The sequence below is a fragment of the Nerophis ophidion genome, linkage group LG10 (assembly GCF_033978795.1).
Source record: "Nerophis ophidion isolate RoL-2023_Sa linkage group LG10, RoL_Noph_v1.0, whole genome shotgun sequence".
NCBI lineage: Eukaryota > Metazoa > Chordata > Actinopteri > Syngnathiformes > Syngnathidae > Nerophis > Nerophis ophidion.
In genome coordinates, this window is record NC_084620.1 from 54,610,014 (window position 1) to 54,633,615 (window position 23,602).

Genomic DNA, 23,602 nt, shown 5'->3' on the forward strand with positions numbered 1-23,602 from the left:
TATTGTTTTGCATCCCCTGTCATCCAGGTACCCCCCGTGTGGGACAGAGGAGTTTTTGAGTCTATTAGTCCTGCACTTGGGATGAACCAGTCTAGCACTGAAAAGGCTCCCCTGGCTCCTCCTCTGTAGTTCCTGACAGTGTTTTTTTAAGAGTGTTCCTGAGCCCATGTGGTGATATCATTTACACACCGATGTGGCTTTTTGATGCAGTACCGCCTGAGGGACCGAAGGTCCGTAATATCATGGCTTACGTGCAGTGATTTCTCCAGATTCTCCGAACCTTTTGATGTTATTACGGACCGTAAAAGGCGGAATGTCTAAATTCCTTGCAATAGCTCAGGGGTAGGGAACCTATGGCTCTAGAGCCAGATGTGGCTCTTTTGATGACTGCACCTGGCTCTCAGAAAAATCTTAGCTGACGTTGCTTAACGCGATAATTATGAATAATTTCGCTGGTAATCACAGTGCTAAAAATAACGTGCAAAAAACATAAAACATTCTCATGCATTTATATCCATCCATCCGTTTTCTACCGCACCTGTTCAAGAAGTCGCATTAATGGTAAGAAGTATTTTATGTCACGATTGGGGGGGGGGGGGGGATGGTTGCAGCTTGCTGCGGGGTCGTTCTCCCAGGAAGGCAGACGGACTACTCTGGACATGGCATTTAGGTAAAAACATGATTTAATTTTAACTACAAGAATATACAAACAAAAATCGCTCAAAGGGGAGGCACAACTTGGGCTAAAGAACAAAGCTAACGCATAAACAGACTAAGAACGTAAATCAAACAAAACTTACTTGGCATGGCATGAAGCACGAAACTATGGCAAGGCATGAAACAAGTCAGCACAGAGCGACTGACTGGCAAAGACGAGCTTAAATACTGCCTCTGATTAGTTCTCGGGAGGCAGGTGAGCGGGGCGTTTTGTCCAACAGAGACAGGTGGACAAAATGAGTAACCAAGGAAACCAGACAAGGGAGTGGAAAAAAACAGGAACTTAAAGAGTCCAAAGGACAAACAGCACATGGCCAAACAAAAACATGATCAACAGATATGACATTTTATTTAATATTGGTTAGCTTCAGAATAACAATGTTATTAAAAAGAATAAGAGACTTATTATACTCTAAAAATGTTGGTCTTACTTAAAAATGCACGCATTTAGTTGTATTCAGTTTTTAAAAAATATGATATGGCTCTAATAGAAATACATTTTGAAATATTTGGCTTTCATGGCTCTCTCAGCCAAAAAGGTTCCCGACCCCTGCAATAGCTGGTTGAGAAATGATGTTCTTCAACAATTTGCTCAGGCATTTGTTGACAAAGTGGTGACCTTCCTTGTTTGTGAATGTATACCCAACCATGCCAATGATCCCAATTAGCCCGTTCACCTGCGGGACGTTCCAAATAAACGTTTGATGAGCATTCCTCTGTCTTTTTTGCCACTTGTGCCAGCTTTTTTGAAACATGTCAGAGGCATCAGGTTCCAAATGAGCTAATATTTGCAAAAAACAACAAAGTTTTCCGGTTTGAACGTTAAATATCTTGTCTTTGAAGTCTATTCAATTGAGTATAAGTTGAAAAGGATTCGTTGTATTCTATTTTTATTTACTATTTACAGCAGGGGTCGGGAACCTTTTTGGCTGAGAGAGCCATGAAAGCCAAATATTTCAAAATGTATTTCCGTGAGAGCCATATAGTATTTTTTAACACTGAATACAACTAAATGTGTGCATTTTTAAGTAAGACCAACATTTTTAGAGTATAATAAGTCTTTTTAATAACATTATTATTCTGAAGCTAACCAATAATAAATAAAATGTCATATCTGTTGATCATGTTTTTGTTTGTCCTTTGGACTCTGTAAGTTCCTGTTTTTTTCCACTCCCTTGTCTGGTTTCCTTGGTTACTCATTTTCTCCACCTGTCTCTGGTGGACAAAACGCCCCGCTCGCCTGCTTCCCGAGCACTAATCAGAGGCAGCATTTAAGCTCGTCGTTGCCAGTCAGTCGCCCTGGCTTCCTGTGCACTTAAGTTGTGACTTTAAGGTTTTACTACTCACGTATAAAATACTACACAGTCTAGCTCCATCCTATCTTGCTGATTGTATTGTACCATATGTCCCGGCAAGAAATCTGCAAGGCTAAGGCAAAATAACCAGATATACTGTATATGGTGTATCGCAGGGGTCGGGAACCTTTTTGGCTGAGAGAGCCATGAAAGCCAAATATTTCAAAATGTATTTCCGTGAGAGCCATATCCTATTTTTTAACACTGAATACAACTAAATGCGTGCATTTTTAAGTAAGACCAACATTTTTAGAGTATAATAAGTCTCTTATTCTTTTTAATAACACTGTTATTCTGAAGCTAACCAATACTAAATAAAATGTCATATCTGTTGATCAAGTTTTTGTTTGTCCTTTGGACTCTTTAAGTTCCTGTTTTTTCCCCACTCCCTTGTCTGGTTTCCTTGGTTACTCATTTTGTCCACCTGTCTCTGGTGGACAAAACGCCCCGCTCACCTGCTTCCCGAGCACTAATCAGAGGCAGCATTTAAGCTCGTCTTTGCCAGTCAGTCTCCCTGTGCTGACTTGTTTCATGCCTTGCCATAGTTTCGTGCTTCATGCCATGCCAAGTAAGTTTTGTTCGATTTACGTTCTTAGTCTGTTTATGCGTTAGCTTTGTTCTTTAGCCCAAGTTGTGCCTCCTTTGTTTGTATATTTTTTTAGTTCAAATCAAATCATGTTTTTACCTCAATGTCCGTCTGCCTTCCTGGGAGAACGACCCCGCAGCAAGCTGCAACCCCCCCTAATCGTGACATAAAATACTTCTTACCATGAATGCGACTTCTTGAACAGGTGCGGTAGAAAACGGATGGATGGATATAAATGCATGAGAATGTTTTATGTTTTGCACGTTACTTTTAGCACTGTGATTACCAGTGAAATTATTCATAATGATCGCGTTAAGCAATGTCAGCTAAGATTTTTCTGAGAGCTAGACGCAGTCATCTGGCTCTAGAACCATAGGTTCCCTACCCCTGATTTACACAACGTGACAACTTCACCGGGTTTGGGGTTCTGTAGATTAAAAGGACGACTCTTTAGTCAAGTGTCTCGATGTTTTAGATACACGACTCGCGTGAAAACTGTGACAATCGTAGTCCGGCGTGATGTTCGAATATAAACGTGTTTGTTTTTCTCCTGAGTTTCGTAAGTTTGAACAGACGGGAGGTGGGTCAGTGGATCGATGTGAGATAAGAAGTGTTTGTTCAGAGGCTCTCTCTCGGCTTTACAAAAAACAAGCTCAACCTTTCGAAGCTCCTCAGGGTCATACGTTGAATACTGAAGCGAAGACCTTTATGAATGAGATGGTAGTCTCGCGGATTTGAGTTCTAGTCACAGGTCAATTGGCTTTGAGCGTCATAAACAAAGTACGTCATCGGCTTGCGAGCGTCCTTGAGGACCGTATCAGCTGCCGTGTCCTCTTGAGGTCACGTGACCACAGCCGGCGGGATACGGCCGAGGATGACGATGATATCATTACCTCAAAGAGTCTCAGCGCTCTGGCCAAAGCTCCCACTTCCTCCTTCAGGGAGAAAATGCAGGTGATCACTTCCGACTTCCTGTTGGTCTCTTCCTCCAGGTACATGGAGCCCCGCCTCCTGGTCTGAGAACAACACATTTGGACTTTTATATATTTTTTTTACTGACTTTTGGTGTTTAAGTGCAGAAAAAACATGTGTACACCGCAACATTTTGACGAGGCACCAGGCAGTGTGGTTGGGGAGCGTTTCCACAGAGTGTTTCCTAGGGATGCACCGAAATGAAAATTTGTGGCCGAAGCCGAATAAAACTTAAATGCTCGGCCAAACCGAATAATGAATGCAGTTTTTCACAATTTTTTTTATATTGCATAAATAGCCTAGAATAAATATCTAGACATGTTTTTCAAATAAAGTATTTTTTTATTGAATATTGACATTTTTTTAAATATTCCAGTAGCCTTTGCTTTTCAAAAAAAGCACAAAGTTTTTCATTTATATTAGGCCTTCAAACAAAACATGCATTCCAAAAAAAAATAAAGTGCATTAAAGTGGATAAAACCCACAACAAATGAATTATTGTCCTTTTGGCAAAAGTCTGCTTAGCCACAGTAGATATGCTAATATTGTAAACAGAAGGCTCAATCCATCCATCCATCCATCCATCCATCCATCCATCTTCTTCCGCTTATCCGAGGTCGGTTCGCGGGGGCAACAGCCTAAGCAGGGAAACCCAGACTTCCCTCGCCCCAGCCACTTCGTCTAGCTCTTCCCGGGGGATCCCGAGGCGTTCCCAGGCCAGCCGGGAGACATATTCTTCCCAACGTGTCCTGGGTCTTCCCCGTGGCCTCCTACCGGTTGGACGTGTCCTAAACACCTCCCTAGGGAGGCGTTCGGGTGGCATCCTGACCAGATGGCCGAACCACCTCATCTGGCTCCTCTCCATGTGAAGGAGCACCGGCTTTACTTTGAGTTCCTCCCGGATGGCAGAGCTTCTCACCCTATCTCCAAGGGAGAGCCCCGCCACACGGCGGAGGAAACTCATTTCGGCCGCTTGTACCCGTGATCTTATCCTTTCGGTCATGACCCAAAGCTCATGACCATAGGTGAGGATGGGAACGTAGATCGACCGGTAAATTGAGAACTTTGCCTTCCGGCTCAGCTCCTTCTTCACCACAACGGATCGGTACAACGTCCGCATTACTGAAGACGCCGCACCGATCCGCCTGTCGATCTCACGATCCACTCTTTCCCCACTCGTGAACAAGACTCCTAGGTACTTGAACTCCTCCACTTGGGGCAGGGTCTCCTCCCCAACCCGGAGATGGCATTCCACCCTTTTCCGGGCGAGAACCATGGACTCGGACTTGGAGGTGCTGATTCTCATTCCGGTCCTTCACACTCGGCTGCGAACCGATCCAGTGAGAGCTGAAGATCCCGGTCAGATGAAGCCATCAGGACCACATCATCTGCAAAAAGCAGAGACCTAATCCTGCGGTCACCAAACCGGAACCCCTCAACGCCTTGACTGCGCCTAGAAATTCTGTCCATAAAAGTTATGAACAGAATCGGTGACAAAGGACAGCCTTGGCGGAGTCCAACCCTCACTGGAAATGTGTTCGACTTACTGCCGGCAATGCGGACCAAGGTCTGGCACTGATCGTACAGGGAGCGGACCGCCACAATAAGACAGTCCGATACCCCATACTCTCTGAGCACTACCTACAGGACTTCCCGAGGGACACGGTCGAATGCCTTCTCCAAGTCCATGTAGACTGGTTGGGCAAACTCCCATGCACCCTCAAGAACCCTGCGGAGAGTATAGAGCTGGTCCACAGTTCCACGACCAGGACGAAAACCACACTGTTCCTCCTGAATCCGAGGTTCGACTATCCGGCGTAGCCTCCTCTCCAGTACACCTGAATAAACCTTACCGGGAAGGCTGAGGAGTGTGATCCCACGATAGTTGGAACACACCCTCCGGTCCCCCTTCTTAAAGAGAGGAACCACCACCCCGGTCTGCCAATCCAGAGGTACCGCCCCCGATGTCCAGAAGGCTCAAGTAAATCTCAATTAAGTGTGTGCTTGTAACCTCTAACACTTATACAGGTAGCCTACACAACAGGCTAATAATGTAAACAGAGGCCCCACTACATCTCAATAAGTGTGTGCTTGTAACCTCATACACTTATATACAGGTACACAACATATCCCAACGTCACCGCACGTTGGTTGATTGCGTTATTGCGTCAAAAAATTGCGTCACATTCGGCCTTGTTCTTAACTCATTCCACCGAAGGCCGAATGTGGCTTTTTTTTGCCATATTCGGCCGAATATATTCGGTTACCGATTAATCGGTGTATCCCTAGTGTTTCCAGAGCCTGAAATGTGGGTGTCCGGGACGGATGCAGAAGGAGATTTTTACGAAAAAGTTCTAAAGTTGAGTGATTTATCAGAGTTGTAGATGTTTTTTTTTCAGCATTCACGTCTAAAGTTTGCTGTTTGTTGCATTTTTGTCGGCTTGATTGTAAAATATGTCAACGTTCAAATCTTGTCAATATTCAGGGTTTTATCGTTTGTAGAAAAATTGAAAATTCCGTTCCGTTTTTAAGGCTGTCGTAACATTTTTAGCATTCAATCAGACTCTTTTGCAGGGGTCGGGAACCTTTTTGGCGGAGAGAGAGCCATGAAAGCCAAATGTTTCAAAATGTATTTCCGTAGGAGCCATATAACATTTTTCAACTAAATTCGTGCATTTTCAAGTATGACCAACATTTGTAGAGTATAATAAGTCTCTTATTCTTTTTGACAACATTGTTATTCTAAAAGTTAACCAGTAATCAATATAATACTTCTTACCATTAATGCGACATCTTGAACAGGTGCTGTAGAAAACGGATGGTTGGATTAAAATGCATGAGAATGTTTTATAATTTGAACGTTATTTTTGAAACTGTGATTACCAGCGGAATTATTCATTACTTATCGTGTTAAGCAATGTCAGTTAAGATTGATCAGATGTAGTCATTTGGCTCTAGAGCCATAGGTTTAAGCATTAGACACTTTTTTACCTGCACTCTGCCTCCCGCTGTTTCCCACCTCTACAAAGCAATTAGCTACCGACTGCCACCTGCTGATATGGAAGAGTATTACACGGTTACTCGGCTTAGCTTGGTTAGGAGAGTGGCCGTGTTTTGTTTGGTTTTATATTTATTAATTTTTTGTTTTTATTCAGTCATTGGTGGAGCATAATATATCTATATATACTTTTTTAATTTTATTTTATTTTTTTTTTATTAATTTTTTTTTACAATTGTTTTTAACATGGCTGTGCAGCACTTTGGAAACGTTATTGTTGTTTAAATGTGCTATATAAATAAAGTGGATTGGATTGGATTGGCCGTGCTAGCACCCTGAGGGTTCCAGGTTCGATCCCCGCTTCCGCCATCCTAGTCACTGTCGTTGTGTCCTTGGGCAAGACACTTTACACACCTGCTCCCAGTGCCACCCACACTGCTTTAAATGTAACTTAGATATTGGGTCTCACTATGTAGAGCACTTTGAGTCACTAGAGAAAAGCGCTATATAAATATAATTATCTGAGAGCCATATCTAGTCATCAAAAGAGCCATAGGTTCCCTACCCCTGCTCTATTGTGAGGTTTTATATTAGTTTCCCCCCAAAAATAGATACACCGGCCCCCCAGGCACAATTTTTTTTCTCTATATTTGGCCCCCCCGGAGTCAAAATAATCGCCCAGGCCTGCCGTATAGTATATTTCAAATTTGATATCAGGACGAGCATCGCTGATATCGAAGTTAGCACTGTTGACTTGAAGCCGATTTCTGCCTTCAGTTTGTTGAGTACCAGATAGGACAAGTGGTAGAAAAAATGGATGGATTTTAACCCGAAAAAAATAAATAAAACACTCATTTGTCAACAATTCAAAATAAAACATCACACAACAAACCAGAAACTGTGACAAAAACAACTGGCATGTCTTGTGATCATGTTTTGTTTAGTTATGATCTGTTTTGCTTAAGACTCCATTGTTTCCTGTTTTTGCACTTCCTTGTTTGTTTGGTTTCCATGACTACCCATTAGTTTTCACCTGTCCTCATGTCACGCACCTGTCTCACGTTTTTGCACTCGCACACCTGTCACTAATCATGTTGCCAGGAAGTCAGCCTGGCGACTTTACCTCTATTCATGTCATGCCATGTTACCTCCACTCTGCTTCATACTGTTCATAGTTTCCCTCCTGCCCATGCCACGTAAGTTTTTGTTTTGCTTAATACCAAAGTTAGTGTGTTTTGTTTTTTCTCCATAGTTTCTGCCTTTGTGCTAGTTTTGTTTTCATTACTCAATTTTGTTCTCCGCCATTGTGTGCGCCTTTTGTTTGCCTTTTTTTTAGTAGTTATAGCGTTAAAAATAAAAGATGTCTTTGCCTTCACGCCTTGCCCGCGCCAACTTTCCTTTGCCTTTTAGAAAAACAAACCCCAAAGTATACGTATTGTCAACAACAATGCCATATTCAGTGTTGACAGTTTTGTTTTCATTAGTCAAGTTTGTTCTCCGCCATTGTGTGCGCCTTTTATTGGCCTTTTTTTAGTAGTTATATTGTTAAAAATAAAATATGTCTTTACCTTCACGCCTTGCCCGTGCCAACTTTCCTTTGCCTTTCGGAAAAACAAACCCCAAAGTATACGTATTGTCAACAACAATGCCATATTCAGTGTTGACAGTTTTGTTTTCATTAGTCAAGTTTGTTCTCCGCCATTGTGTGCGCCTTTTGTTGGCCTTTTTTTAGTAGTTATATCGTTAAAAATAAAGGATGTCTTTACCTTCACGCCTTGCCCGCGACAACTTTCCTTTGCCTTTCGGACAAACAAACCCCAAAGTATACGTATTGTCAACAAGAATGCAATATTCAGTGTTGACAGTTTTGTTTTCATTAGTCAAGTTTGTTCTCCGCCGTTGTGTGCGCATTTTGTTGGCCTTTTTTTTTAGTAGTTATAGTGTTAAAAATAAAAGATGTCTTTGCCTTCACGCCTTGCCCGCACCAACTTTCCTTTGCCTTTCGGAAAAACAAACCCCAAAGTATACGTATTGTCAACAACAATGCCATATTCAGTGTTGACAGTTTTGTTTTCATTAGTCAAGTTTGTTCTCTGCCATTGTGTGCGCCTTTTGTTGGCCTTTTTTTAGTAGTTATATTGTTAAAAATAAAGGATGTCTTTACCTTCACGCCTTGCCCGCGACAACTTTCCTTTGCCTTTCGGACAAACCCCAAAGTATACGTATTGTCAACAAGAATGCAATATTAAGTGTTGACAGTTTTGTTTTCATTAGTCAAGTTTGTTCTCCGCCATTGTGTGCGCCTTTTGTTTGCCTTTTTTTAGTAGTTGTAGTGTTAAAAATAAAACATGTCTTTACCTTCACGCCTTGCCTGCACCAACTTTCCTTTGCCGTTTAGAAAAACTAACTCCAAAGTATACGTATTGTCAACAACAATGCAATATTCAGTGTTGACAGTTTTGTTTTCATTAGTCAAGTTTGTTCTCCGCCATTGTTTGCGCCTTTTGTTGGCCATTTTTTTAGTAGTTATAGTGTTAAAAATAAAAGATGTCTTTACCTTCACGCCTTGCCCGCACCAACTTTCCTTTGCCTTTCGGACAAACCCCAAAGTATACGTATTGTCAACAACAATGCAATATTCAGTGTTGACCGTTTCGTTTTCATTAGTCAAGTTTGTTCTCCGCCATTGTGTGCGCCTTTTGTTTGCCTTTTTTTAGTAGTTATAGTGTTAAAAATAAAAGATGTCTTTACCTTCACGCCTTGCCCGTGCCAACTTTCCTTTGCCTTTCGGAAAAACAAACCCCAAAGTATACGTATTGTCAACAACAATGCAATATTCAGTGTTGACAGTTTTGTTTTCATTAGTCAAGTTTGTTCTCCGCCATTGTGTGCGCCTTTTGTTTGCCTTTTTTCAGTAGTTATATTGTTAAAAATAAAAGATGTCTTTACCTTCACACCTTGCCCGCGCCAACTTTCCTTTGCCTTTTAGAAAAACAAACTCCAAAGTATACGTATTGTAAACAACAATGCAATATTCAGTGTTGACAGTTTTGTTTTCATTAGTCAAGTTTGTTCTCTGCCATTGTGTGCGCCTTTTTTTGGACTTTTTTTGGCCTTTTTTTAGGAGTTATAGTGTTAAAAATAAAAGATGTCTTTACCTTCACGCCTTGCCCGCGCCAACTTTCCTGTGCCTTTCGGAAAAACAAACCCCAAAGTATACGTATTGTCAACAACAATGCCATATTCAGTGTTGACCGTTTTGTTTTCATTAGTCAAGTTTGTTCTCCGCCATTTGGTGCGCCTTTTGTTTGCCTTTTTTTAGAAGTTATAGTGTTGAAAATAAAAGATGTCTTTACCTTCACGCCTTGCCCGCGCCAACTTTCCTGTGCCTTTCAGAAAAACAAACCCCAAAGTATAAGTATTGTCAACAACATTGCAATATTCAGTGTTGTCAGTTTTGTTTTCATTAGTCAAGTTTGTTCTCCGCCATTGTGTGCGCCTTTTGTTGGCCTTTTTTTTTTAGTAGTTATAGTGTTAAAAATAAAAGATGTCTTTACCTTCACGCCTTGCCCGCGCCAACTTTCCTGTGCGTTTCGGAAAAACAAACCCCAAAGTATACGCATTGTCAACAACAATGCCATATTCAGTGTTGACAGTTTTGTTTTCATTAGTCAAGTTTGTTCTCCGCCATTGTGTGCGCCTTTTGTTGGCCTTTTTTTTAGTAGTTATAGTGTTACAAATAAAAGATGTCTTTACCTTCACGCCTTGCCCACGCCAACTTTCGTTTGCCTTTCGGACAAACAAACCCCAAAGTATACGTATTGTCAACAACAATGCCATATTCAGTGTTGACAGTTTTGTTTTCATTAGTCAAATTTGTTCTCCGCCATTGTGTGCGCCTTATGTTTGCCTTTTTTTTTTAGTAGTTATAGTGTTAAAAATAAAATATGTCTTTACCTTCACGCCTTGCCCGCGCCAACTTTCCTGAGCGTTTCGGAAAAACAAACCCCAAATTATACTTATTGTCAGCAACAATGCCATATTCAGTGTTGACAGTTTTGTTTTCATTAGTCAAGTTTGTTCTCTGCCATTGTGTGCGCCTTTGGTTGGCCTTTTTTTTAGTAGTTATAGTGTTACAAATAAAAGATGTCTTTACCTTCACGCCTTGCCCGCGCCAACTTTCGTTTGCCTTTCGGACAAACAAACCCCAAAGTATACGTATTGTCAACAACAATGCCATATTCAGTGTTGACAGTTTTGTTTTCATTAGTCAAATTTGTTCTCCGCCATTGTGTGCGCCTTATGTTTGCCTTTTTTTTTTAGTAGTTATAGTGTTAAAAATAAAATATGTCTTTACCTTCACGCCTTGCCCGCGCCAACTTTCCTGTGCGTTTCGGAAAAACAAACCCCAAATTATACTTATTGTCAACAACAATGCCATATTCAGTGTTGACAGTTTTGTTTTCATTAGTCAAGTTTGTTCTCCGCCATTGTGTGCGCCTTTGGTTGGCCTTTTTTTTAGTAGTTATAGTGTTAAAAATAAAAGATGTCTTTACCTTCACGCCTTGCCCGCGCCAACTTTCGTTTGCCTTTCGGACAAACAAACCCCAAAGTATACGTATTGTCAACAACAATGCCATATTCAGTGTTGACAGTTTTGTTTTCATTAGTCAAGTTTGTTCTCCGCCATTGTGTGCGCCTTTTGTTTGCCTTTTTTTTTAAGTAGTTATAGTGTTAAAAATAAAAGATGTATTTACCTTCACGCCTTGCCCGTGCCAACTTTCCTTTGCCTTTCGGAAAAACAAACCCCAAAGTATACGTATTGTCAACAACAATGCAATATTCAGTGTTGACAGTTTTATTTTCATTAGTTAAGTTTGTTCTCCACCATTGTGTGCGCCTTTTGTTTCCCTTTTGTTTTAGTAGTTATAGTGTTAAAAATAAAAGATGTCTTTACCTTCACGCCTTGCCCGCACCAACTTTCCTTTGCCTTTCGGAAAAACAAACCCCAAAGTATACGTATTGTCAACAACAATGCAATATTCAGTGTTGACAGTTTTGTTTTCATTAGTCAAGTTTGTTCTCCGCCATTGTGTGCGCCTTTTGTTTGCCTTTTTTTAGTAGTTATATTGTTAAAAATAAAAGATGTCTTTACCTTCACACCTTGCCCGCGCCAACTTTCCTTTGCCTTTTAGAAAAACAAACTCCAAACTATACGTATTGTAAACAACAATGCAATATTCAGTGTTGACAGTTTTGTTTTCATTAGTCAAGTTTGTTCTCTGCCATTGTGTGCGCCTTTTTTTGGACTTTTTTTGGCCTTTTTTTTAGGAGTTATAGTGTTAAAAATAAAAGATGTCTTTACCTTCACGCCTTGCCCGCGCCAACTTTCCTTTGCCTTTCGGAAAAACAAACCCCAAAGTATACGTATTGTCAACAACAATGCCATATTCAGTGTTGACCGTTTTGTTTTCATTAGTCAAGTTTGTTCTCCGCCATTTGGTGCGCCTTTTGTTTGCCTTTTTTTAGAAGCTATAGTGTTGAAAATAAAAGATGTCCTTACCTTCACGCCTTGCCCGCGCCAACTTTCCTGCGCCTTTCGGAAAAACAAACCCCAAAGTATAAGTATTGTCAACAACATTGCAATATTCAGTGTTGTCAGTTTTGTTTTCATTAGTCAAGTTTGTTCTCCGCCATTGTGTGCGCCTTTTGTTGGCCTTTTTTTTTTAGTAGTTATAGTGTTAAAAATAAAAGATGTCTTTACCTTCACGCCTTGCCCGCGCCAACTTTCCTGTGCGTTTCGGAAAAACAAACCCCAAAGTATACGCATTGTCAACAACAATGCCATATTCAGTGTTGACAGTTTTGTTTTCATTAGTCAAGTTTGTTCTCCGCCATTGTGTGCGCCTTTTGTTGGCCTTTTTTTTAGTAGTTATAGTGTTACAAATAAAAGATGTCTTTACCTTCACGCTTTGCCCGCGCCAACTTTCGTTTGCCTTTCGGACAAACAAACCCCAAAGTATACGTATTGTCAACAACAATGCCATATTCAGTGTTGACAGTTTTGTTTTCATTAGTCAAGTTTGTTCTCCGCCATTGTGTGCGCCTTTTGTTTGCCTTTTTTTTTTAGTAGTTATCCATCCATCCATCCATTTTCTACCGCTTATTCCCTTTCGGGGTCGCGGGGGGCGCTGGCGCCTATCTCAGCTACAATCGGGCGGAAGGCGGGGTACACCCTGGACAAGTCGCCACCTCATCGCAGGGCCAACACAGATAGACAGACAACATTCACACTCACATTCACACACTAGGGACCATTTAGTGTTGCCAATCAACCTATCTCCAGGTGCATGTCTTTGGAAGTGGGAGGAAGCCGGAGTACCCGGAGGGAACCCACGCATTCACGGGGAGAACATGCAAACTCCACACAGAAAGATCCCGAGCCTGGATTCGAACCCAGGACTGCAGGACCTTCGTATTGTGAGGCAGACGCACTAACCCTTCTGCCACCGTGAACTTTCCTGTGCGTTTCGGAAAAACAAACCCCAAAGTATACGTATTGTCAACAACAATGCCATATTCAGTGTTGACAGTTTTGTTTTCATTAGTCAAGTCTGTTCTCCGCCATTGTGTGCGCCTTTTTTTGGCCTTTTTTTTAGTAGTTATAGTGTTAAAAATAAAAGATGTCTTTACCTTCATGCCTTGCCCGCGCCAACTTTCGTTTGCCTTTCAGGCAAACAAACCCCAAAGTATACGTATTGTCAACAACAATGCCATATTCAGTGTTGACAGTTTTGTTTTCATTAGTCAAGTTTGTTCTCCGCCATTGTGTGCGCCTTTTGTTTGCCTTTTTTTTTTAGTAGTTATAGTGTTAAAAATAAAAGATGTCTTTACCTTCACGCCTCGCCCGCGCCAACTTTCCTGTGCGTTTCGGAAAAACAAACCCCAAAGTATACGTATGGTCAACAACAATGCCATATTCAGTGTTGACAGTTTTGTTTTCATTAGTCAAGTTTGTTCTCCGCCATTGTGTGTGCCTTTTGTTGGCCTTTTTTTTAGTAGTTATAGTGTTAAAAATAAAAGATGTCTTTACCTTCACGCCTTGCCCGCGCCAACTTTCCTTTGCCTTTCGGACAAACAAACCCCAAAGTATACGTATTGTCAACAACAATGCCATATTCAGTGTTGACAGTTTTGTTTTCATTAGTCAAGTTTGTTCTCCGTCATTGTGTGCGCCTTTTGTTTGCCTTTATTTAGTAGTTATAGTGTTAAAAATAAAATATGTCTTTACTTTCACGCTTTGCACGCGCCAACTTTCCTGTGCCTTTCGGAAAAACAAACTCCAAAGTATACGTATTGTTGACAACAATGCAATATTCAGTGTTGACAGATTTTTTCATAAATATTGATGTTAAAGATTTTTTTTTTGTGAAGAAATGCTAGGAATTAAGTTGATGAATCCAGATGGATCTCCTTTACAATCCCCAAAGAGGGCACTTTAAGTCGATGATTACTTCTATGTGTAGAAATCTTTATTTATAATTGAATCACTTGTTTATTTTTCAACAAGCTTTTAGTTATTTTTTTATATCTTTTTTCCCAAAATAGTTTAAAAATGACCACTACGAATGAATAATATTTTGCACTGTTATACAATTCAATAAATCAGAAACTGATGACATAATTCTGTATTTTACTTCTTTATCTCTTTTTTTCCGACAAAAAACGTTTTGCTCTGATTAGGGCAGGGCTGTCCAAAGTGCGAAAAAATTTTAAAACGTAAAAAGTGATATAAAGGAGCAAACGGGTGAAATGTGACAAGAAAATGTTGCAATGTTTACTCTAATAACACAAAGCTGCCATGCAGGCTGTTTCTTTCTTTAAAAAATAATAATGAATCAAAATCAATGTCATTATGAATTATTGACCTATTCAAGGCTCCAACTACGTCACATTAAATATTCCACTTTGAGATATTTTTTGGGGAAAATTTAACATATTTTGTGTTTGCCGTATAAAAAACTGAGCTGTTTTTTTTAAAGAAGGGCCTAAAACGAACAAACAAAAAACAAAAACAACAATAAAACGTATAATTGACGGATAGATCTGAAATTGATTATTGTGTTAAAAGTAAACAGTAAAAAAAAAAAAAGGAATAATTTATTTTCTAACACTCAGTTGGACCCTTTTGGATCCCCAATAATTTTAGTGTGATTTATTTTTAAGTGTCATTGCTAAAAAAAAATAATAATGAATTAAAATCAATACTTTTATGAGTTATTGACCTTTTTAATGCTCCAATTATTATATAATCTTAAATATTCCACTTGAAAAAACTATTGGGTGAAAATATTGCATATTTTGTGATTTTTCCATAAAAAAACATTTTTTTTGCGACAAAAAGAGCATAAAACTTAAATCTTTAAAATCATTATATTGACAGATGGACCTAATGTTGGGGGTCGGCAACCTTTACCACTCAAAGAGCCATTTTGACCCGTTTCACAGATTAAAAAAGATAATGGGAGCCGCAACCATTCTCGCTAATGTCTACTAATGGTCACCTTCTACAACATGTATAGACAGCTAGCCAGTCCAGTAACATATTGAATGTAGCTTTCGCTAATACACGTACACGACTGCAAGGCATATAGCCAAAAGCCATACAGGTTACACTGAAGGTTGTGATATAACCAACTTTAACACTCTTACTAATATGCGCCACACTGTGAACCCACACCAAACAAGAATGACAAACCCATTTCGGGAGAACAGCCGCAATGTAACACAACATAAACCCAACATAACAATTACCCAGAATCCCATGCATCCATGACTCTTCCAGGGTGTATAATATAGCCTGGAATAGTCATGGATGCATGGGATTCTGGGTAATTATGTTGCGTTTATGTTGTGTCACTGTGAGGATGTTCACCCAAAATGGGTTTGTCATTCTTGTTTGGTGTGGGTTCACAATGTGGCGCATATTAGTAAGAGCGTCAAAGTTGTTTATATCACAACCCTCAGTGTGACCCTGGAAGAGTCATGGAAAAATGTGAGCTGCTTCTATTTTTTTAAATTGTATTTATTTACTATCAAGCTGGTCTTGCTTTGCTGGACATTTTTAATTCTAAGAGAGACAAAACTCAAATAGAATTTGAAAATCCAAGAAAATATTTTAAAGACTTGTTTGAATAAATTCATTTATTTTTTACTTTGCTTTTTATAACTTTCAGAAAGACAATTTAAGAGAAAAAATACAACCTTAAAAATGATTTTAGGATTTTTAAATAACTTTTTACCTTTTAATTTCCTTCCTCTTCTTTCCTGACAATTTAAATCAATGTTCAAGTATTTTTTATTTTTTTATATAGTAAAGAATAATAATTACATTTTAATTTAATTCTTCATTTTAGCTTCTGTTTTTTCGACGAAGAATATTTGTGAAATATTTCTTCAAACTTACGCTTAAAATAAAATAAAAATATTCTGGCAAATCTAGGAAATCTGTAGAATCAAATTTAAATCTTATTTCAAAGTCTTTTGAATTTCTTTTTTGAATTTTTGTTCTGGAAAATCTAGAACAAATAATGATTTGTTTTTGTTAGAAATATAGCTTAGTCCAATTTGTTATATATTCTAACAAAGTGCAGATTGGATTTTAACTTATTTAAAACATTAAAATTAATCGTAATCAGGAAAAATTACTAATGATGTTCCGTAAATTCTGTTTTTTAATTTTTTCAAAAAGATTTGAATTAGCTAGTTTTTTTCTTCATATTTTTCGGTGGAATTTTGAATATTAAAGAGTGGAAATTGAAGATAATTTTAATTTTTTTCGTGTTTTCTCCTCTTTTAAACCATTCAATTAAATGTTTTTTTCATTATTTATTCTCTACAAAAAAACTTCCGTAAAAGGAAAAAAAAATGTACAACAGAATAACAGACAGAAGTACCCATTTTTTAAAATATATATAGATTTATTTATTAAAGGTAAATTGAGCAAATTGGCTATTTCTGGCAATTTATTTAAGTGTGTATCAAACTGGTAGCCCTTGGCATTAATCAATACTGAAGAAGTAGCTCTTGGTTTCAAAAAGGTTATGCTTTAAAGCATAAGCAAGCATGCATCACTATAGCTCTTGTCTCAAAGTAGGTGTTCTGTCACATCACACCCTGACATATTTTCACTTTTTTTGCTGTTTTCCTGTGTGTAGTGTTTTACTTCTTCTCTTGCACTCTTATTTTAGTGCCTTTTTCTCATTTTTTGTTGGTATTTCACTGTAGCAGTTTCATGTCTTCCTTTAAGCGATATTTCCCTGCATCTACTTTGTTTTAGCAATCAAGAATATTTCAGTTGTTTCCATCCTTCTTTGTGGGGACATTGTTGATTGTCATGTCATGTTCGGACGTACATTGTAGACGCCGTCTTTGCTCCACAGTAAGTTTTTGCTGTAGTCCAGCATTCTGTTTTTGTTTACTTTTGTAGCCCGTTCAGTTTTAGCCTTCCCTAAGCTTCAATGCCTTTTCTTAGGGGCACTCACCTTTTGTTTATTTTTGGTTTGAGCATTAGAAACCTTTTTACCTGCTGTTTCCGACATCTACAAAGCAATTATCTACCGGCTGCCACCTACTGATATGGAAGATCTCTAGACAAAACGGACACTAAACAACAACACATCATTTGCAGACTTTAATTACTGGTTTGCAAAACATATTTTTAACCCAAATAGGTGAAATTAGACAATCTCCCACGGCACAGCAGACTGTATCTCACGGCATACTAGTGTGCCGCGGCACAGTGGTTGAATGCAATTTTACACCAAACCCCCTGTCCAGTATCTGAAAGAGTCAGAACCTACCCTCGAGTCCTGGTCGTCTGCATCCACATCCTGAGCGTAGTTTCCGTTGATTTTCTTATAAGCAGCGTCCATGCTTGCTACTGGCCAGGTGTGGTGTGCATGTGTGTTTACGTGTGTGTGTGTGTGCGCATGTGTGTGTTGCAGCCTAGTCGTCAGCTTTGTTGCATTGCTATGCTGCCACTTGGTATTTAACTTGAGGTCATGTGACTCCACGCACACACACCCCTCTGCATCGGCGATGTCACGGGACGCTGGTTGTGAAACAGACTCAAATTTGTGCCCATGTGGTTTTGGTTGGATGCTGCAGGCTTTGGGCTAGACCACAACTGTGTGTGTGTGTGTGTGTGTGTGTGTGTGTGTGTGTGTGTGTGTGTGTGTGTGTGTGGTAGTCAAAGGCTAACTGCTTTCAACTCGCTGTAAGCCAGGCCTAGGCAACGATTTTGACTGGGGGGGGGGGTGTCTGGTTATCTTTGTATGTATATATATATGTATATATCCATCCATTTTTTTCTGCTTGTCCCTTTTGGGGTCGCAGGGGGTGCTGGAGCCCATCTTAGCTGCATTCGGGCGGAAGGCGGAGTACACCCTGGACAAGTCGCCACCTCATCGCAGGGCCAACACAGATAGACATATATATATATATATATATATATATATATATATATATATATATATATATATATATATATATATATATATATATATTTATATATATATATATATATATATATATATATATATATATATATATATATATGCGTGTGTGTGTGTGGCAGCACGGTGGTAGAGGGGTTAGTGCGTCTGCTTCATAATACAAAGGTCCTGAGTAGTCCTGGGTTCAACCCGTGACTGCGTGGGTTCCCTCCGGGTACTCCGGCTTCCTCCAAAGACATGCACCTGGGGATAGGCCCCTCCCACTTCCAAAGACATGCACCTGGGGATAGGTTGATTGGCAACACTAAATGGTCCCTAGTGTGTGAATGTGAGTGTAAAAAAAAAACGGAAATGCTGATTATCGGTCCTGCTAGACACCGACCTCTATTTAATAATACAACTTTAACATTTGACAACCAAATAATAAAACAAGGTAACTCGGTAAAGAATCTGGGTATTATCTTCGACCCAACTCTCTCCTTTGAGTCACACATTAAGAATGTTACTAAAACGGCCTTCTTTCATCTCCGTAATATCGCTAAAATTCGCTCCATTTTGTCCACTAAAGACGCCAAGATCATTATCCATGCGTTTGTTACGCCACGTCTCGATTACTGTAACGTATTATTTTCGGGTCTCCCCATGTCTAGCATTAAAAGATTACAGTTGGTACAAAATGCATCAATTGCTTTTGGTCCCCTAGGGGGGGGGGGGGGGGGGGGGGGGGCACATATGAGGTCCTCCCCAAGGTTTCTCATAGTCATCATTGTCACTGGCGTCCCACTGGGTGTGAGTTTTCCTTGCCCTTATGTGGGTTCTTCCGAGGATGTCGTAGTTGTAGTGGTTTGTACAGTCCTTTGAGACATTTGTGATTTAGGGCTATATAAATAAACATTGATTGATTGATTGATGATTGAATGTTGTCTGTCTATCTGTGTTGGCCCTGCGATGAGGTGGCGACTTGTCCAGGGTGTAACTGAGATAGGCACCAGCGCCCCCCGCCACCCCAAAGGGAATAAGCAGTAGAAAATGGATGGATGGATATACAAACCCTGTTTCCATATGAGTTGGGAAATTGTAAATATAAACAGAATACAATGATTTGCAAATCCTTTTCAACCCATATTCAGTTGAATGCGCTACAAAGACAACATATTTGATGTTCAATCTCATAAACTTCATTTTTTTTCTTGCAAATGATAATTAACTCAGAATTTCATGGCTGCAACACGTGCCAAAGTAGTTGGGAAAGGGCATGTTCACCACTGTGTTACATCACTTTTTATTTTAACAACACTCAATAAACGTTTGGGAACTGAGGAAACTAAATGTTGAAGCTTTGAAAGTGGAATTCTTTCCCATTCTTGTTTTATGTAGAGCTTCAGTCGTTCAACAGTCCGGGGTCTACGCTGTCGTATTTTACGCTTCATAATGCGGAAAATTCTAAAGTTAATGATTATTTGCACAATAAAAATGTTTATGAGTTTGAACATCAAATATGTTGTCTTTGTAGCATATTCAACTGAATATGGGTTGAAAATAATTTGCAAATCATTGAATTCCTTTTATATTCACATCTAACGCAAATTCCCAACTCATATGGAAACAGGGTTTGTATACAGCAGCACCGCTAATACTAATACTTGCCAACACTCACGATTTTCCCGGGAGACTCCCGAAATTCAGTGTTCCTCCGGAGGCGACCATTCTTCCGAATTTCTCCCGATTTCCACCCAGACAACAATATTGGGGCCGTGCCTTAAAGGCACTACCTTTACCGTCCTCTACAACCTATCGTCACGTCGCTTTTCCTCCATACAAACAGCATGCCGACCCACTCACATAATACCCCCACACACACATATTAGCGAATGCAGGGCATACTTGGTCAACAGCCATACAGGTCACACTGAGGGTGGCCGTATAAACAACTTTAACACTGTTACAAATATGCGCCACACTGTGAACCCACACCAAACTAAATGACAAACACATTTTGGGAGAACATCCGCACCGTAACATACAGAACAAATACCCAGGATCACCAACGCGGTACCCGCGGGCACCAGGTCGCCCCTAAGGACCAGATGAGTCGCCCGCTGGCCTGGTCTAAAAATAGCTCAAATAGCAGCACTTACCAGTGGGCTGCCTCTATTTTTTTAAATTGAATTTATTTACTAGCAAGCTGGTCTCGCTTTGCTCGACATTTTTAATTCTAAGAGAGACAAAACTCAAATAGAAGTTGAAAATCCCCAAAAATATTTTAAAGACTTGGTCTTCACTTGTTTAAATAAATTCATTCATTTTTTTACTTTGCTTCTTATAACTTTCAGAAAGACAATTTTAGAGAAAAAAATACAACCTTAAAAATGATTTTAGGATTTTTAAACACATATACCTTTTTACCTTTTAAATTCCTTTCCTGACAATTTAAATCAATGTTCCAGTACATTTATTTTTTTATTGTAAAGAATAATAAATACATTTTAATTTAATTCTTTATTTTAGCTTCTGTTTTTTCGACGAAGAATATTTTTGGAATATTTCTTCAAACTTATTATGATTCAAATTTTTTAAAAAAAGATATTCTAGCAAATCTAGAAAATCTGTAAAATCAAATTTAAATCTAATTTCAAAGTCTTTTGAATTTCTTTTAAAAATTTTATTCTGGAAAAATCTAGAAGAAATAATGATTTGTCTTTGTTAGAAATATAGCTTGGTCCAATTTGTTATATATTCTAACAAAGTGCAGATTGGATTTTAACCTATTTAAAACATCTCATCAAAATTCTAAAATTAATCTTAATCAGGAAAAATGACTAATGATGTTCCATAAATAATTTTTTTTATTTTTTCAAAAAGACCCGAATTAGCTAGTTTTTCTATTCTTTTTTTCGGTTGAATTTTGAATTTTAAAGAGTGGAAATTGAAGATAAACTATGTTTCAAAATTTTATTTTTATTTTTTTTGTGTTTTCTCCTCTTTTAAACCGTTCAGTTAAGTGTTTTTTTCATCATTTATTCTCTACAAAAAAACCTTCCATAGAAGGGAAAAAAAATGTATGACGGAATAACAGACAGAAATACCCCCCTTTTTTTTAATATATATATTTATCTGTTTCTATATATATTTATTGTGAGAAATCATTAAGATGATCAGTGTTTCCACAAAGATAAATATCATTAATTATTAGTAATAACATAGAGGCAGGATGGACATGGAAGCTCCACAAGAGGGCAGTGTAGGACTATTGATGAGGTATAAGTATTGTTTTTTTTTAGCCTTTCCACTCAATCTGTGCCATCCCATAATGTAATGAACTCAACATGTGTTGTACTCCTACTCCTTTCAGTCTTTTAACTCAATAAACTTCAGCTAAAGAACTTTGTACAAAAATGGAACAAAGCTATCTAAGATGCAAAAATGTGTATTTTTACAGTTACAACAGACAAATGGCACTGATTTTATGGCATTTTCCCAACTGGGACAGAAAAAGAGTCCCATTTGTAATTTTGAATTTGAGTTTTGGGAACAACAGCAACTCAGCCACCAAGCGGTAGGCCATGTAAACTGACAGAGAGGGGTCGACGGGTGTGAAATTTGGTGGAGGAGGAATTATGGTGTGGGGTTGTTTTTCAGGAGTTTCTGGACCATACCATGCTCCCAACCTGGAAGCTCACTGCTCTCCTCACCTCCCAGGGGGTGAACAAGGGTGATGCAGAGAATAATTTCACCACACCGTGTGTGTGTGTGTGTGTGTGTGTGTGTGTGTGTGTGTGTGTGTGTGTGTGTGTGTGTGTGTGTGTGTGTGTGTGTGTGAGACAATCATTGGTACTTTGACTTTTAACTGAACTTTGGACTGAACTCTCACTATTATGTCAGATCCACTATGGACTGGACTCTCACTATTATGTTGGATTCACTATGGACTGGACTCTCACTATTATGTTAGATCCACTATGGACTGGACTCTCACTATTATGTTAGATCCACTATGGACTGGACTCTCACTATTATGTTAGATCCACTATGGACTAAACTCTTATTATTATGTTAGATCCACTATGGACTGGACTCTCACTATTATGTTGGATTCACTATGGACTGGACTCTCACTATTATGTTAGATCCACTATGGACTGGACTCTCACTATTATGTTAGATCCACTATGGACTGGACTCTCACTATTATGTTAGATCCACTATGGACTAAACTCTTATTATTATGTTAGATCCACTATGGACTGGACTCTCTCACTATTATGTTAGATTCACTATGGACTGGACTCTCACTATTATGTTTGATCCACTATGGATTGGACTCTCTCACTATTATGTTAGATTCACTATGGACTGGAATTTCACTACTATGTTAGATCAACTATGGACTGGACTCTCACTATTATGTTAGATCCACTATGGACTGGACTCTCACTATTATGTTGGATCCACTATGGACTGGACTCTCACTATTATGTCAGATCCACTATGGACTGGACTCTCACTATTATGTTAGATCCACTATGGACTGGACTCTCACTATTATGTTAGATCCACTATGGAATGGACTCTCACTATTATGTTGGATCCACTATGGACTAAACTCTTATTATTATGCTAGGTCCACAATGGACTGGACTCTCTCACTATTATGTTAGATTCACTATGGACTGGACTCTCTCACTATTATGTTGGATCCACTATGGACTGGACTCTCACTATTATGTTAGATCCACTATGGATTGGACTTTCACTATAATGTTAGATCCACTATGGGCTGGACTTTCACTATTATGTTAGATCCACTATGGACTGGACTCTCACTATGATATTAGATCCACTATGGACTGGACTCTCACTATTATGTTAGATCCACTATGGACTGGACTCTCTCACTATTATGTTAGATCCACTATGGACTGGACTCTCTCACTATTATGTTAGATCCACTATGGACTGGACTCTCACTATTATGTTGGATCCACTAAGGACTGGACTCTCACTATTATGTTAGATTCACTATGGACTGGACTCTCACCATTATGTTAGTTCCACTATGGACTCGACTCTCACTATTATGTTGGATCCACTATGGACTCGACTCACACTATTATGTTAGATCCACTATGGGCTGGACTCTCACTATTATGTTAGATCCACTTTGGACTGGACTCTCACTACTATGTTAGATCCACTATGGACTGGACTTTCAATATTATGTTACATCCACTATGGACTGGATTCACTATTATGTTAGATCTACTATGGACTGGGCCCTCACTATTATGTTAGATCCACTATGGACTGGACTCTCACTATTATGTTAGATCCACTATGGACTGGATTCACTATTATGTTAGATCTACTATGGACTGGACCCTCACTATTATGTTAGATCCACTATGGACTGGACTCTCACTATTATGTTAGATCCACTATGGACTGGATTCACTATTAT

At 39.1% G+C, this 23,602-nt stretch overlaps 1 protein-coding gene across 1 annotated transcript in view; it reads right to left on the reverse strand.

Moving 5' to 3' along the window:
• Positions 1-17,723, reverse strand: part of pah (phenylalanine hydroxylase) — a 49,041-nt gene extending 31,318 nt beyond the window's left edge. The window contains exons 1-2 of the mRNA XM_061914136.1: positions 17,491-17,723; positions 3,552-3,674 (exon numbers count right to left, since the gene is read on the reverse strand). Coding sequence (XP_061770120.1) covers positions 3,552-3,674; positions 17,491-17,562 — 195 coding nt within the window. The 5' untranslated portion in view covers positions 17,563-17,723. The remainder of the gene's footprint in view (positions 1-3,551; positions 3,675-17,490) is intronic.
• Between the last annotated feature and the right edge of the window lie 5,879 nt (positions 17,724-23,602).